The sequence below is a fragment of the Xenopus laevis genome, chromosome 2S (genome assembly GCF_017654675.1).
Source record: "Xenopus laevis strain J_2021 chromosome 2S, Xenopus_laevis_v10.1, whole genome shotgun sequence".
Lineage (NCBI taxonomy): Eukaryota > Metazoa > Chordata > Amphibia > Anura > Pipidae > Xenopus > Xenopus laevis.
Genome location: NC_054374.1, coordinates 69,319,102 through 69,333,435, shown reverse-complemented (window position 1 = coordinate 69,333,435; position 14,334 = coordinate 69,319,102). Strand labels below are relative to the sequence as shown.

The 14,334-nt window shown below is 40.4% G+C and overlaps 1 protein-coding gene across 1 annotated transcript; it reads right to left on the bottom strand.

Annotated features, from left to right (window-relative positions):
* Window positions 1-3,032: 3,032 nt before the first annotated feature.
* Window positions 3,033-11,508, bottom strand: snrnp40.S (small nuclear ribonucleoprotein, U5 40kDa subunit S homeolog). The gene is given in 10 exon segments (NM_001087243.1): window positions 3,033-3,569; window positions 4,173-4,276; window positions 4,410-4,471; window positions 4,703-4,785; window positions 4,903-5,023; window positions 5,330-5,452; window positions 5,587-5,752; window positions 9,354-9,447; window positions 10,368-10,497; window positions 11,222-11,508. Coding segments are annotated over 10 exon segments (1,014 nt in total). The 5' UTR covers window positions 11,303-11,508; the 3' UTR covers window positions 3,033-3,519.
* Between the last annotated feature and the right edge of the window lie 2,826 nt (window positions 11,509-14,334).

Genomic DNA, 14,334 nt, shown 5'->3' with positions numbered 1-14,334 from the left:
TGTACAGGCTGATACATTAGATAGCTTTAAGAAGGGTTTGGATGGCTTTTAAGCAAGTGAGGGAATACAGGGTTATGGGCGATAGCTCATAGTACAAGTTGATCCAGGGACTAGTCCGATTGCCATTTTGGAGTCAGGAAGGACTTTTTTCCCCCTCTGAGGCAAATTGGTGAGGCTTCACATTGGTTTTTTGCCTTCCTCTGGATCAACTAGCAGTTATAATAATAATAAAAAAAAAAAGGTTGAACTTGATGGACGTGTGTCTTTTTTCAACCTTACTTACTATGTTACATAGTACACAGTGATCTAAAAAGTGGCAGGGTGGGAACTAAGAGTAGGCAGAAAACTTCATGCCTAGGTCACAATGATGGGGACATTAGACACATACAGTACTTCTTCTGGCTGCCTCCCCCTAGTTCAACTTTATGTAACTCTGGCTGCCAGCTAAGAGAGTAGCAGAATGTGTGCTTGTTGCTGATGAGTGTATGGATATTAATAAGCCCCCTGCTCTTCATCCCACACCATGCTGGTGGTTGAGCAAGGGGAGAGTCTTGCCCCAGGTGCCCTTGCCATTTGGCCTGGCACAAAAATAGTGACATCACACAGTCCAGTAATCCCAGCACCACATTACATTGTACCCAGTGCTCCAAATAATACTCATAGTTCAGGTTAGCCAGTATTCTGCATCAACTCCACAAGAGAGTTGCGCCTAAGGGCTCTTACACATGGGCAAGTTTTACCTGCAGAAGAAGACGCACTCAATTATTGTGAAGGGGGATGTACTTACAGAGACACATGTAAGCACCAAACGCAGGTTGGGACACATCATGTTGCATTTTACCTGCGTTCGGCGCATACATGCGTCTGTGAGACTACAGCCCCCTTCACAATAATTGAGCATGTCAATTAATGCGCTCCACTGCGGTTGAACAGAAGAAAGCGCAACTCAGGGGAGAGCAGGTAAAACCGCCCATGTGTAAGAGCCCTAAAGAATAGGTTGCATATGTCACACATGCATACAAGTGCAAGCGCATTGGTACAATTGTGACAGGTACCTCTCCCCCTGGTGATTGCAATTATTAATCATTAGAATAAATGCTGCAGTGTTGATTAAAAAATGACTCAAAATCCCACTTCACATGCAGTCGTAAATGACCCCTAGTGTCTTTAAATACTCACTAATGTATTACTCTATTACGGTTTGCACTTGTATGATGCCTGTCCCTGCCCTCCTGCTTGACCTTCTGTATATGTAGCACCTTGCCTGTATCTGTCAGAACCAAGAACCTGACAGAAATGCACAGTAGATCCTATGTTTCTGGGTTCTATGGAGACCTATGGCCATGGTCAACACTTTAATGGGTTAATGGGCTACTAGACTTTGCTCTTCTAAGCACTTTTGCTATCTGCTTTTTTTTAGTATAGCTTGTGTCACTATACTTTTTTTAAAGGGACTGCCCTCTTACCATGGACTTCCAGGACCCCTGGGCCATTAACAACTGTTGTGGAGAAAATGAAGGGGGGTGGCGTTTCAATTGTTATTTTGAATGTATAGGCATCTAACATAAAAACCACATATCCTTTCTAAGGAAAACTATTGAGAAGTTGGGGTGATTCATGCCGAATTGTAGGTGTTGATTTTAACATGGTTTACTCACAGAATGAGGATAAATCGCATTCTTATACAGACTCATGTCCACATGCTATCCAAACCATACAGACAAGTATTGTAACAAAATTGATTCATGGCACTTCACCCACTCTATGACTCAACAATCTAAATTTTTCTCAAACCTGCATCAATACGTATTATTTTTTCTCAAAGGCCTTCCTAAAGTTCAATATTTCAAATTAGTTTGTCTGATTTTGCAACTATAACTCTCGCAACAGCCCTTCTCCCACTCACCCCCAAGACCTGATCTGGACCGGGATTCGAAACAGGCCCTGGCATTTCAAGAACACAGAGGCCCAAACAGTCCTTACAGACCCAATAAACAGTGATGTCTATGCTAAAACTGATCATTAGTTAGCTGAAATAAACACTGCACACATCAAACGTTAACAGCAATGCTCAATGCCATTCTGTTATTATAAAATGTTATCTATGCTCCTTGCAAGCCTTTTAAGATCACAGGAACTTAAAAAGCAAAATACAAGAAAGGTTGGAATCACACATCTGGAACAATGGGGCAGATTTACTAAAGGGTAAAGTTGCCGTCGCTAGTGAAAATTCGGCAGAATTCTCATCCGCAGGGACATTGCCAATTTACTAACAGGCATAGACTACAATACGCTAGCTAAAGAGACAGCACTAGCACAGTTTTCACTATCGCCAGGCGAATTTTGAAGCTACATCCTCCTCAATCTTATGTCAGTGACATCATATCCTGTACACCAGAAAGTCATAAAAGTTGTAAAAAACGCTGATGTTTTTTCATTTTTTAAATGTTTAAGATTTTTGTGTTAATTATTTTCCAATCATTTGAGGGGCATGCCACATTTGTTTTAGGGTGGGATCATGTCAGAGGATCTCTTGTCTTTATTTTGCTTCCTTGAACATTTGAAATAATAAGTGGCCACTTCAAGCATTTGCACCAACATCTCTAATAAAGACATCGATAAGACCTATATGCACCTGCCCTATTCAAATTGACTTAAGCATGAGTACCAACAAAGTTTTGCTCAGCAGAATTGAACGCTAACGAAGGCCGCTATGAAATGCTCGCACTGACGATTTAACTCTAGTGAAACTTCGCCAGTGTTTGGCTGCTGATGTTCTTGATGCAACTTCATATTTTAGTGAATTAGAGTAGTGGTAAAGAATTTGCGCCTGGCGAACTGACGTGAAGTGTGTCGGATCGTTTGCTGGTGAAAATTCGCCCTTTAGTGAATTTGCCCCAATATGTTTAGTCCAACATCCTTGGGCTCACTGATTTTAATGGTGTCACTTAATTTTTATTTGGCAGATGGCTACCACATTGCATTGCCCATTACGTCATGTGAATGCTTATGAAGATTTGGGGATGGCCATCTTTTAATAAAGGGATACATTTATTGCATTATTGCAAGATGAACTAAAAACTTACTCGATCAACTGTTTATCACTAAAAAAAAAAATCTATTAACCCAATAACACTTTTCAAACATAGGAGACCACATTTATCAGAAATGGTAAAACATACTTAATAGAGTTAAACAACAAATTCTAATAAAAACAGTTTATCATATAAAATAAACATGATTTACAAACCCAGTATTACAGAGTCCATATCAAGCCAGTGAATATACTGGTGTGGCTGGGGTGTCTATTAGTTTTTGATGCCCTGAGAGAAAAAACATCCAAAACAAAGCCTTTGTAAAGGTCATGTTATTACAGGAATACCAAGGTCTTAGGCAAGCCTGCTAGAAGTCCATGCCATACAAAGAAAATTCCATTAAAACAGAGCAGACACACTGTTGTATGTGTCTGATAACCAAGGGGTTTATTGGGCTTTTCATGGTCTGTGTGCACTGGGTGAATCACTGGATCTCCCCCATATACAATCTCTTGTCATTGGAGGCAGAGAGAACTGAAACAGAAAAGGTGGATACAATTAAATCACGAAGAAAAATTGTGACTTTTATGGATTAAAAAAAAAAAAAGTATTTATAAATCTATACATCATTTTCACAAAAATGTGGCTAGAAGAAAGCAAGGATTTGTTAGTTTAGACTGAGACTATAGGTATGGAACCTGAAGGATCTTGCCATAATGTGAAACTTCATACTGTAAGTAAATAACCCCAAAATGATTCATTTTATCTTAGTTTGGATCAAGTACGAGCTATGAATTCATTATTACAGAAAAAAATGGATTATCTGGATAAAACAGAAGCCATGGGAGACTGCATTCCCATAATTTGGAACTTTCTGGATAACGGATCCCATACCTGTATATGGATTTGTACGCCGAGACTATATGGATTTGTAAGCTACTATTTTGAAACATCTTACCTTTACAAATAAAATCAATGTTTTGGATAAAATTACCCCTGCCCCACACAATCATGGCAATGTTTTTCTGTATACGTAGTTATAGAAAAAAAAGTGAATGCAAATGTTTATAAATAAGGCACATTTTCCACTTTAAGTGTTAGTTTTCTTAATAGCGTAGTTTAATTAGACAGACTTACTAATGGACTCCTCAGGGTGAAAAGCCACCTCATTGACAGACCCAGCATGCCCAGGAAGTTTGTAAAGGATCCGGCGTGATGTAGTATCCCAAACATAAACAAATCTTTAAAATAAATACATAAATAAATAACAATGAAGAGACCATTACACACACACACACACACTATATATCCTATGCAGATGAAACATACATCAGATGCCAGAGCATCTGTTATGTACCAAGAGACTGCAGTTACCTGTCTGCTGAGCCTGCGGCTATTTTGCTTCCATCAGCAGACCAAGAGCAACGTAACAGGTTCTGTTAAGAAAAGAATGTATGCCTTTACTCTCTTTAGTCACATATAAATATGCAATGATTATCTGAACTAGGGAGGGGAAGGTTTAATTTCCTTCTATGTGAGATATTATAATAAGGAACTAAGCCATATGAGGTTTATCCATTTTCTCAAACACGAAGAAGTACAATAAAATGTCACAGTATCTGACAATATTTAAAGCCTTTTGGCTTGAACCTTAATAAAACACATACCTTTTCAAAATTGTGCACATTTCCTTGAAATATCTTCACACACCTCTCTTTTGGAGCAAAAGGGCGGACATCCCAAACACGTACTGAAAATTCGAACAGGGAAATTAACTCGCTGGCAACCCCTTAAGCAACATCTTCATCTGTTCATGGTTCCATACATGTTTTGTCGTGCGACTTTAAAAAAGCATATGAATACTCACCTGTGTTGTCCATAGCATTGGACAGAAGATAGGAGCCCTCAGAACTGAGGCTAAGCCCTGTCACAGAGTCACCATGACCTCTCATTGTATACATAAGCTTGTTCTGTCTCAAGTCCCATACCTTAAAAGAGCAAGGACATTTTACAACACCTTTTTACATATATAAACCATGCACAAATTAAGCAACATGAAGCAAACATTACATTACATTACAGAGCTGGTCTTTTTTGGATAGTCCCATAACCACCAGTCAGAAATAGGGGTAACCAAGAAAACAGAAGAATGTATCTGAAAATGAAACAATGTTTGCACTATGCTGGGCTATGCCTGAATACTTGTTGCGTCTTTACATAGAATACCTAAACGTACTTTATCTGGCCAGTACCACTTTAGCAAGTAAAAGCCAATCATCTTTGGGTTTACTTGCCTTGATGTCATTGTCAATGCCTCCTGAGATGATCTGGTCACTGGTGTCATTGAATGTGACAGACAGTACCTGATATGTATTCTGGAAGGTCTGTACTGCAGCCTTTTTCCTGAAGTCCCATAGCTGTTAGACACAAAAAATACCAGTTAGCACAGTCATGCATTGTGGTAGTTAGTCACCATCTTCTCCACTAATTTTTTTTTATAACCTATTGAAAGGTAGAATACAATCATTAACAGTTCAGGAATATTACCAACCTTCACTGTGCCATCATCACTCCCGGTGCATATAAGTTGAGGTCCCCTCCTTGCTGGGTAACATGAATTCACATATGATGTATGTCCCTTTAACCGCTTTACCCTCTCTCCTGTTTGACAGTCCCAAATAGCAACAGTTTTATCAGTTGATGCAGAGAATAGCAGACTGAAAGAAAATTTAGGGACAACGTGATCAACATTTCTATTTTACAAACACATGAAAAAGCAAAATTGTTTCCTTGAAAATAAATGCTTAGTATCCATTACAGCTGACTACTTCTCTGTGCTATAGAAGGCAACAGGAAGTTATCATGTCATTGGTCGATAATGTACCGCAATAAACTTTAACATTCCCTGGTGTATGTAAGTTTAAGAAAGCAGAAGATGTTGAATCAATTGGGCAATATACCAGGGCCTTACTTTTAATTTATTATATAGTTCCAAGTTTTTGTAAGGGGATCCTGGTTTGTACATATGTTAAATTTCTATTAACAAAATACAATCCCATATCAAATCACATGTATAATCCGTAGTATTTTTATGTTTTGTACTAGTTACAACACTGGCACAGTGTTTGTTTTGGGTAGAATAGATCACATTGCCCATTACTCAAGCACTGCTTGCTTTTACTCTTCTCTTGAACCCCCTCTTCCCCTGGATGACATAAGTTGTTTATTTTCTAAAGCCTGTAGGATATTTTTCAAAATGTGTTCACAGCTTTTTCCTCTGTATTGGCTTGAATTACTTAGGAACAGTAACACCAAATAATGAAAGTCTTAAAAAGTAATGAAAATATAGAATTTCTGAAGCAAACACCAGTTTTACCAGTGCAGCATAACAGTACATATAATTGTTTGAAATTAAAAGCTGAAAATAAGGCACAGTATACAGAGCAGATAACAAAGAAGCTCTGTAGTATACAATGGAATTATTCAGAGCTTATCATCTACTGTGTATCCTTTGGTTGAATGGCTGCCCCGTGGCTACACAGCAGCTTGTTTATGTAAACTATAGTAGTGTTTCTAAATCAAACACCCCCTTTTTACCACTGCAGGGCAACAGTACATTATATAGTGGATAATGTACCCCCTACTGTAATTTAAAGATATGTTACCAAGGAGTGCTTTTATACAGGTCACATTACTCCGAGGTGACTTCTAATATCTTTATAAATTATAGCAGGGGGTACATTATGCATTATAATCTACATTTTCTAGGTGCAGTGTCTTGATTCCTAAAGATGTCTGGCTCTGTTCTGCCCTTGCCTGCCACAGGTGAGGTCATAGGGGAAAGGCCAAGGAAGTAGGGAAACTTAAAGGACCAGTAACATCAAAAATTTTTTTACAAAAATTAGTTAGAATACAACAAAAAAAACCAACCAAGACAAATTAAATTTTAAAATAGCAAAGCATTTATTAAGAAATAACTTACCGAAACTCCACTTCCTGTCCTCTACAGAAAAGGCGACACGGCGACCATCCATACTGCAGCGCTCGATTTCTTCTCCCTGGCTATTCACTGACAGTGTGTCCTGCAGCCGGTCCCTGATCTTCACGCGAATATCCCTAGGTCCCTGTGTTTGTCTGTATGTGTATCAGCGCGATGTACGACCCCGCCGTGCTCCTGCCGACCCCGCCGCCTTGTATGTGTCTTTGGTGGAGGATCAGCGCGGGAAGCGGGCCATCAGCAGGTCCCCATCCTCTTCTTCCTCTGCCCGCCGTTCGTCCTGCATGATCTCCTCTGCTGTGCGAGAGCCCTATGCGATGCGCTTGGGAGCCGAACCGGTGCCGATACCAATTCCTGCGAGAGCGCAGGGTTTGCACAAACAGCTGTCCAGCTGGATTGCTGCAGTCGCTGCTAAGTTATGGATCAGCAGAAGTGGACGAGCGTTTGCTCCCCGTGCCATTTCTCTGGCTGCTCATTCATTCAGCTCTCCGGTAGCTTTGGGAGAAGAGGCAGGCAGAGAAAAAGCTCTGGGGAGCTGCTGTGTTGGGGATCACTAGAAACCAAGTGCATCGCATGGAGCTACTAACCCTGCGCAGGAATTGGTATCGGCACCGGTTCGGCTCCCAAGCGCATCGCATAGGGCTCTCGCACAGCAGAGGAGATCATGCAGGACGAACGGCGGGCAGAGGAAGAAGAGGATGGGGACCTGCTGATGCCCCGCTTCCCGCGCTGATCCTCCACCAAAGACACATACAAGGCAGCGGGGTCGGCAGGATCACGGCGGGGTCGTACATCGCGCTGATACACATACAGACAAACACAGGGACCTGGGGATATTCGCGTGAAGATCAGGGACTGGCTGCAGGACACACTGTCAGTGAATAGCCAGGGAGAAGAAATCGAGCGCTACAGTATGGATGGTCGCCGTTTCTGTAGAGGACAGGAAGTGGAGTTTCGGTAAGTTATTTCTTAATAAATGCTTTGCTATTTTAAAATTTAATTTGTCTTGGTGGGTTTTTTTTGTTGTATTCTAACTAATTTTTGTAAAAATTTTTTTGATGTTACTGGTCCTTTAAATCAGGACTGGAGACTGAGGTGGGAGTGGGAGTCGAGAGGGAGGTTATGTGAAAAAATGGAGAGAGACCATGTGAGGGGAGGGGAGACTTCAATCACTCTTTACTGCTGTACTGCAAGTTGGAGTGATATCACCCCCCTTCCTTTTCCCCCCCAGCAGCCAAACAAAAGAACAATGGGAAGGTAACCAGATAACAGCTCCCTGACACAAGATAACAGCTGCCTGGTAGATCTAAGGCTAAGGGCACACTAGGCGATAGCGCCGCGATTTGACTCGCGGCGACTTTTCGCCGCGACTTTTAATCCGCAATCGCTGTGGAAACTTTGGCGCTGGCGTCTATGGGGAATCGCAAGCGTAAAAACACACGCGGCGATCTTTTTTCTATTGTCGCTCGAAATCGCCTCGCTAGGCGATTTCGAGCGACAATAGAAAAAAGATCGCCGCGTGTGTTTTTACGCTGGCGATTTGACGCGATTCCCCATAGACGCCAGCGCCAAAGTTTCCACAGCGATTGCGGATTAAAAGTCGCCGCGAAAAGTCGCCGCGAGTCAAATCGCTGCGCTATCGCCTAGTGTGGCCTTACCCTAAGAACAGCACTCAATAGTAAAAACCCATGTCCCACTGAGACACATTCAGTTACATTGAGAAGGAAAAACAGCAGCCTGCCAGAAAGCATTTCTCTCCTAAAGTGCAGGCACAAGTCACATGACCAGGGGAAGCTGGGAAATTGACAAAATGTCTAGCCCCATGTCAGATTTCAAAATTGAATATAAAAAAATCTGTTTGCTCTTTTGAGAAATGGGTTTCAGTGCAGAATTCTGCTGGAGTAGCACTATTAACTGATGCGTTTTGAAAAAAACATGTTTTTCAATGACAGGATCCCTTTAAGTATAAGCAAGTATTGCAAGGATAGCTGAAGAACTACAATTCTTTATAACAATGCAAGAATGTTCAACTGCTTTCTTGTTTCCAAACCAAAATAGAAGTTACAAGGAAGTAGAGGAGCTCTAGCAGCCCAGATTATCAGTGTAATTGTAAAGCAGAACATTAAAGGGGTAGAGATATTGCAGCCCATTCCCAAAGCTTGGAAAAATAAAGGATTTCAGGCTCTCCTGGTTTTTTTTTTGTAGCTTTCCAGATATTAGGATGCCGCATAAAGAATCTAGTATCTGTAATATGCAGGATATCTATTAATCTCCTTGAAACAAAAATTATTACATAGCCCCAGACCATGTAAATAGTATACCTCCCATCTGTATTGTAATGAAGCTCCATCACTGCTCCACTGTGTCCTTTTAAAGTTGCATAATTGTCACAGTCACCATATACATTCCATAGCACTACAAGGCAAAAGTCAAAAGAAGCTCACTGGACAACATCCCAATTTTCTAAAGGTAAAATAAACATAGCTAAAAATCATAATTTATGTACAATGCCGCATAAAACCAAACTTGAAAATTGTGTCTGATTCCTTGCAAACTGTAAATTCTTATTGTGTCAGTTTTCTTGCAGACGGAATAACCTACACAGAAGTTCCCCGTGTGCTGCTACATTTAATTTGTTTTGTTTTATAGAAACCTTATGGCAATTAGCTTCCTACTAGGCAAACTTGAAAATGTGGTACAGGTATGGGAGCAGTTATCCAGAATGCTTGGGACCTGGGGTTTTCTGGATAAAGGATCTTAATGTAATTTGGATCTTCATACCTTTAGTGTGCTAGAAAATCATTTAAACATTAAATAAACCCAACAGGATTATTTTGGCTCCAATAAGGATTAATAATATTGTAGTTTGGATCAAGGGCAAGGTAAAAAAATAGCTTTAAAATCTGGATTATTTGGATAAAACCGAGTCTATGGGAGACGGCCTTCCTGTAATTCAGAGCTTCCTGGATAATGGGTTTCCGGATAACGTTTCCTATAACTGTAGTTTCTTTTAATCAGTTTAACGATTTTCAAAAAAAAAACCACATACCTGCATAATGTTCTGAGAAAATACATAAAAAATGGTAAATATATTCATTTGCGTTGTATATATTGGGGAAAAATGTATGAAGTGGTCTCTACAAGCAGTTGAAACCCACAACATCATCAGCAGATTAATCCTTAATTAATGCAATTTACGGAAAAGCCATGTGAATCACAGCAGTTTTAGCAGAGGTGATAGTCAATTAAGTAACCGTGATTCTGAAGCTGTTAATAAGTCACACACCTGCAAAATACAAAGGTTTAAAAAAATATAATGTGTGAAAGTTGCTTACGGATTAGTCTGTCAAATCCTGCAGAAGACAGTGTTACACCATTGGGATGAAATTTGCAGCAATACACTTCTCCTTCATGACCAGAAAGCAGCATGATTGGAGCTTGAATACTGGACGATCTTGGGGGACCCTGCAGTCAAGTTCAGAGAATCAAAAATCAAAGTAAAATAAGTTCTATATTACCCAAAGGAATATTTTATTCACTTTAAAACTTTTAGTATTCTATAGATGAGCCATTTCTATTATAACTAGTCTTGAGTGCCCACCTTATTATTTGTTATGTCAAAGTATAACCCCTTTTTAACATGAGTTCAGAAAACAGAGTTTGTGATAAACATTTCCTGTCTATTTTAATTACAAAAGAATATTAGTGTTTTTTTTATATTTCTACAGCGGTTTTATTTGACATCATGTGAACAATAAGATGTGCCACTGTTCTTTTACACCACTTCAGACCTTTGCATGTAAGTTCAGGTGAAAGAAAAAAACAACGCAGTTTTTTTTTTACTCGATGTGCAAATTTTTTAGCTGTTTTTTTTTTATATGTGCCCCATGTGTTAGAAGCCATACCATAGTCAACAGAATAACTAAAAGCAAGTGAGCAGAGGGAGTTGTGTGGCTCAGTTAGCTTTGTTTTATCCTTGTATGGTGTAGGAACAAAAGCTGATTGGGGAACCTCGTCTCATTTTCAATGGATAAATCCTTTCATGCAGTCAAACATGACAAGTTGTACCTATATGAATTAATACCTACACACACTCTGCCAGCCTCACTAACCAGCAACCTGTCTCTGTGACTTCTAGAATTAACCCAGGCTTCAAGCCTACCCTTTCATTCAATCTTTTCATTCTTACCGAAACCACCAACTCATTCCTTGGCTTTTTCGCCTGTACCGGCACCAGTTCCATTCCCTTCCGCTTGTTTTGTTCGATCATGTTTCCAATAATTCCCTCCAGCTTGTCGAACACTTACAAACCAAGCCACACTATAGGACTTCTCGGCCACTCTACGGCGCCGTATATCGACGCAATTAACCTGCGCAGTCGCTGATTGATAATGGATTAACGATGATTGGTTAAGAAGCAATCATGTGTCGCCCGAAAGACTTAAAGGGGCAGAACATGCTTGCGCTCGTTTTGGCTCATAGTAATGACGTTTAGATTTGCACGTATCAGGATGTTTAGCGTCTGAGCAGAAGACGGAAAAATTACGTTTTGTTGTGATTGGTTAAATTTAATGAACAGGGGGAGGAGACTGCACAAAGGCAAAATACGAGAAAAGTAGACTCACTAGACTTTTATGTGAACCATTATTGACGCGGCTTCATATTTATGTGGGATCTTATTTTTTTTTCGTTGTTGATGATTCCTTTTTAACCATATGTGGGTTACCACTCCAGCTATGATTACTAGTGGGAGTTAAACACAAGTGGCCGGGGTTTGCAGAGGAATATGTAGATCTGATTTGCACCTGGGCAGTAACCCATGGCAACAAATCAGTCCTTAACTTTGTTGCATCTGCTGTAATAAAAACAAATTCTCCATCTTATGAGCGAGGAGTGGGGTAATTGACCTTATCAAAAAAAACAAAACAAATGCTCTGTAGTACAACACATTTATTGTTATTGCTACTTGTTATTACCCACCTTTACATTCAGGCCCTCTCCATTCATATTGCAGTCTCTTATTCAAATCAGTGCTTTGTTGCTAGGGTAATTTGAACCCTAGCAACCAGAGTGCTAAAATTTCAAACTGGAGAGCTGCTGAATAAGAAGCTAAATAATTCTAAAAATACACAAAAATAGCAAATTGTCTCAGAAAATCACTCTCTAAGGTGTTACCTGAACTACATCTCCCAGAATTCTTGGCTAACCTGGAACATGGTACAGTTCATTTTATCTGTATCGGCTCCTCTCATTGTCCTGCAATTTGAGCATCTCAAGCAACTCCTGGATTACATTTCCCAGCATTCCTAGCAGATCAGGACCTGTAAATCAGGATATCTGCTACAACGTTAACCTGAGCTGCATCTCACAGTGTTGCTTCCCTATTAAACTATATCCTTTGCCTTTAAGGTTCTGCAAGAACTACAGCTCCCAGAATTCCTGGCTGTATTGTAAAGTACAGGGGCCACTAGACAACGGTTTATTTACTGATGCAAAGTGACCCAGAATGCAAGGGGCAAGTCTATTTAGTGCAAAATGAGCCCTGGAAGTGTCCTGTGCTAAACCCAGTGCTAAACCCAGTGCTCCCTGCACTTTGCACCTTATTCAGCTGTGCACCTTGTGCTGCCTGTAGATGTGACTGTAGGTGAGGCTGAGCTGTGTGAGAGCAGATACACACACCAGCCCTGTAGCTAAAGGGGGATTTTAGATCACATGTCACTATAGTTGTTCCTAATGTGTAAATCCAGAGACTGTTCTTAAAGGGGAACTTCATCCAAAAACGAGTTTTTGCCTAATAAATATGTAACTCTAAACAGCTTTCCAATATCCATTCACTCAGTTTACAGCCACGTGTAACTGTCATTGCTGTTATCTGTCTGTCCTGTGAACTGCAGGTTATGACTCACGAAAAAATGTATACCTAAGCAACCTCCCAATCTCCATTCATTCCTCATTCTCACTGGGTTTATAGTTCTGTATAACTGTCATTGTGTCTGTCCCTTTCTCTGCACTGCTGCCTCTGACTCCTGATACAACTTCCCAATATCCATTCATTCCTCATTCTCACTGGGTTTATAGTTCTGTGTAACTGTCATTGTGTCTGTCCCTTTCTCTGCACTGCTGCCTCTGACTCCTGATACAACTTCCCAATATCCATTCATTCCTCATTCTCACTGGGTTTATAGTTCTGTGTAACTGTCCTTATGTCTGTCCCTTTCTCCTCTCTGCACTGCTGCCTCTGACTCCTGATACTACCTTCTGGAGACCAACAGCCTGACCTATAAATCAAGATGAGAAGGTCATTGCAGTATCCTCTGGCTTCAGTTGGACCCCTGCCTCTGGCTAAGTCTAATTCTAAGAATGAATCTCTGTGGTTGCTGGACTACAGCTTGAAGCCTTGAAAATATGGTGGAGAATGCGAGTCATTCACTTTTATCCTTTACTCTTTCATATTCACCCAGCCCTCTGGTACTTGGTGGTGCTGGCCTGGAAAAACTAAAACTATGTGCATCTTATTCTCACTTTTAAAAAATGCAAATTCCCCCTAATCCCACTCATTGTCTGAGGCCCTGATCCCGTTATTGGTAATCTATATCGGCCAGATTTTGGAGGAAATGGCTTTGTAAATTCTCTTACTCCATATAATCAGTCTGACGTCTAAGAGAAAAGCCTTTCTTAGCACCTTAATCCTGCAGGGGTGCTCTCCCTACTATCGCCATGATGGGTGGATAAGTGCACCAACGGTATGTTAACGAAGCCTTGCTTGGCTCCCACGCATCCCTCCTATCTATTAATTACTGATCTTGTTGATCTTGTTGAACTATGGTCAACAACACCTTTTCACAACTGCCATCCTACACATCATACCCAAATCATACCCAAATTCTATAAAGGTCTACGGGGCCAGTGGTGTTGCGTTTAGATTCCCTGAGAAGTCAGAAGAGTAAAACATCCTATAATAAAGCAATACCAATAGAGAAGACCCAATACGGGGACAGATTCACAATTTACTCATTAAAAGCACTGTCCCATGATATCATGTTACTGTTATTATACCCGAGCGCATGTATCCGCGCATCCCCAGCCGATGGTTCATTCTGTACCATCAATAAATGAATAGCATAAAAAACATTTCACTTAATGTCACAATCACGTCCGACGCTGCTGATCGCTTATTATCTTCCGAGGGACGGCCTGTCACTGATACAATGGGAACGAGAAATGATCGCTCAGATAAATTATTATTATTCCAGATTCATCCGTTTGTCTCATGTTTAAAGGGAACGAAAGAACACGATCTAA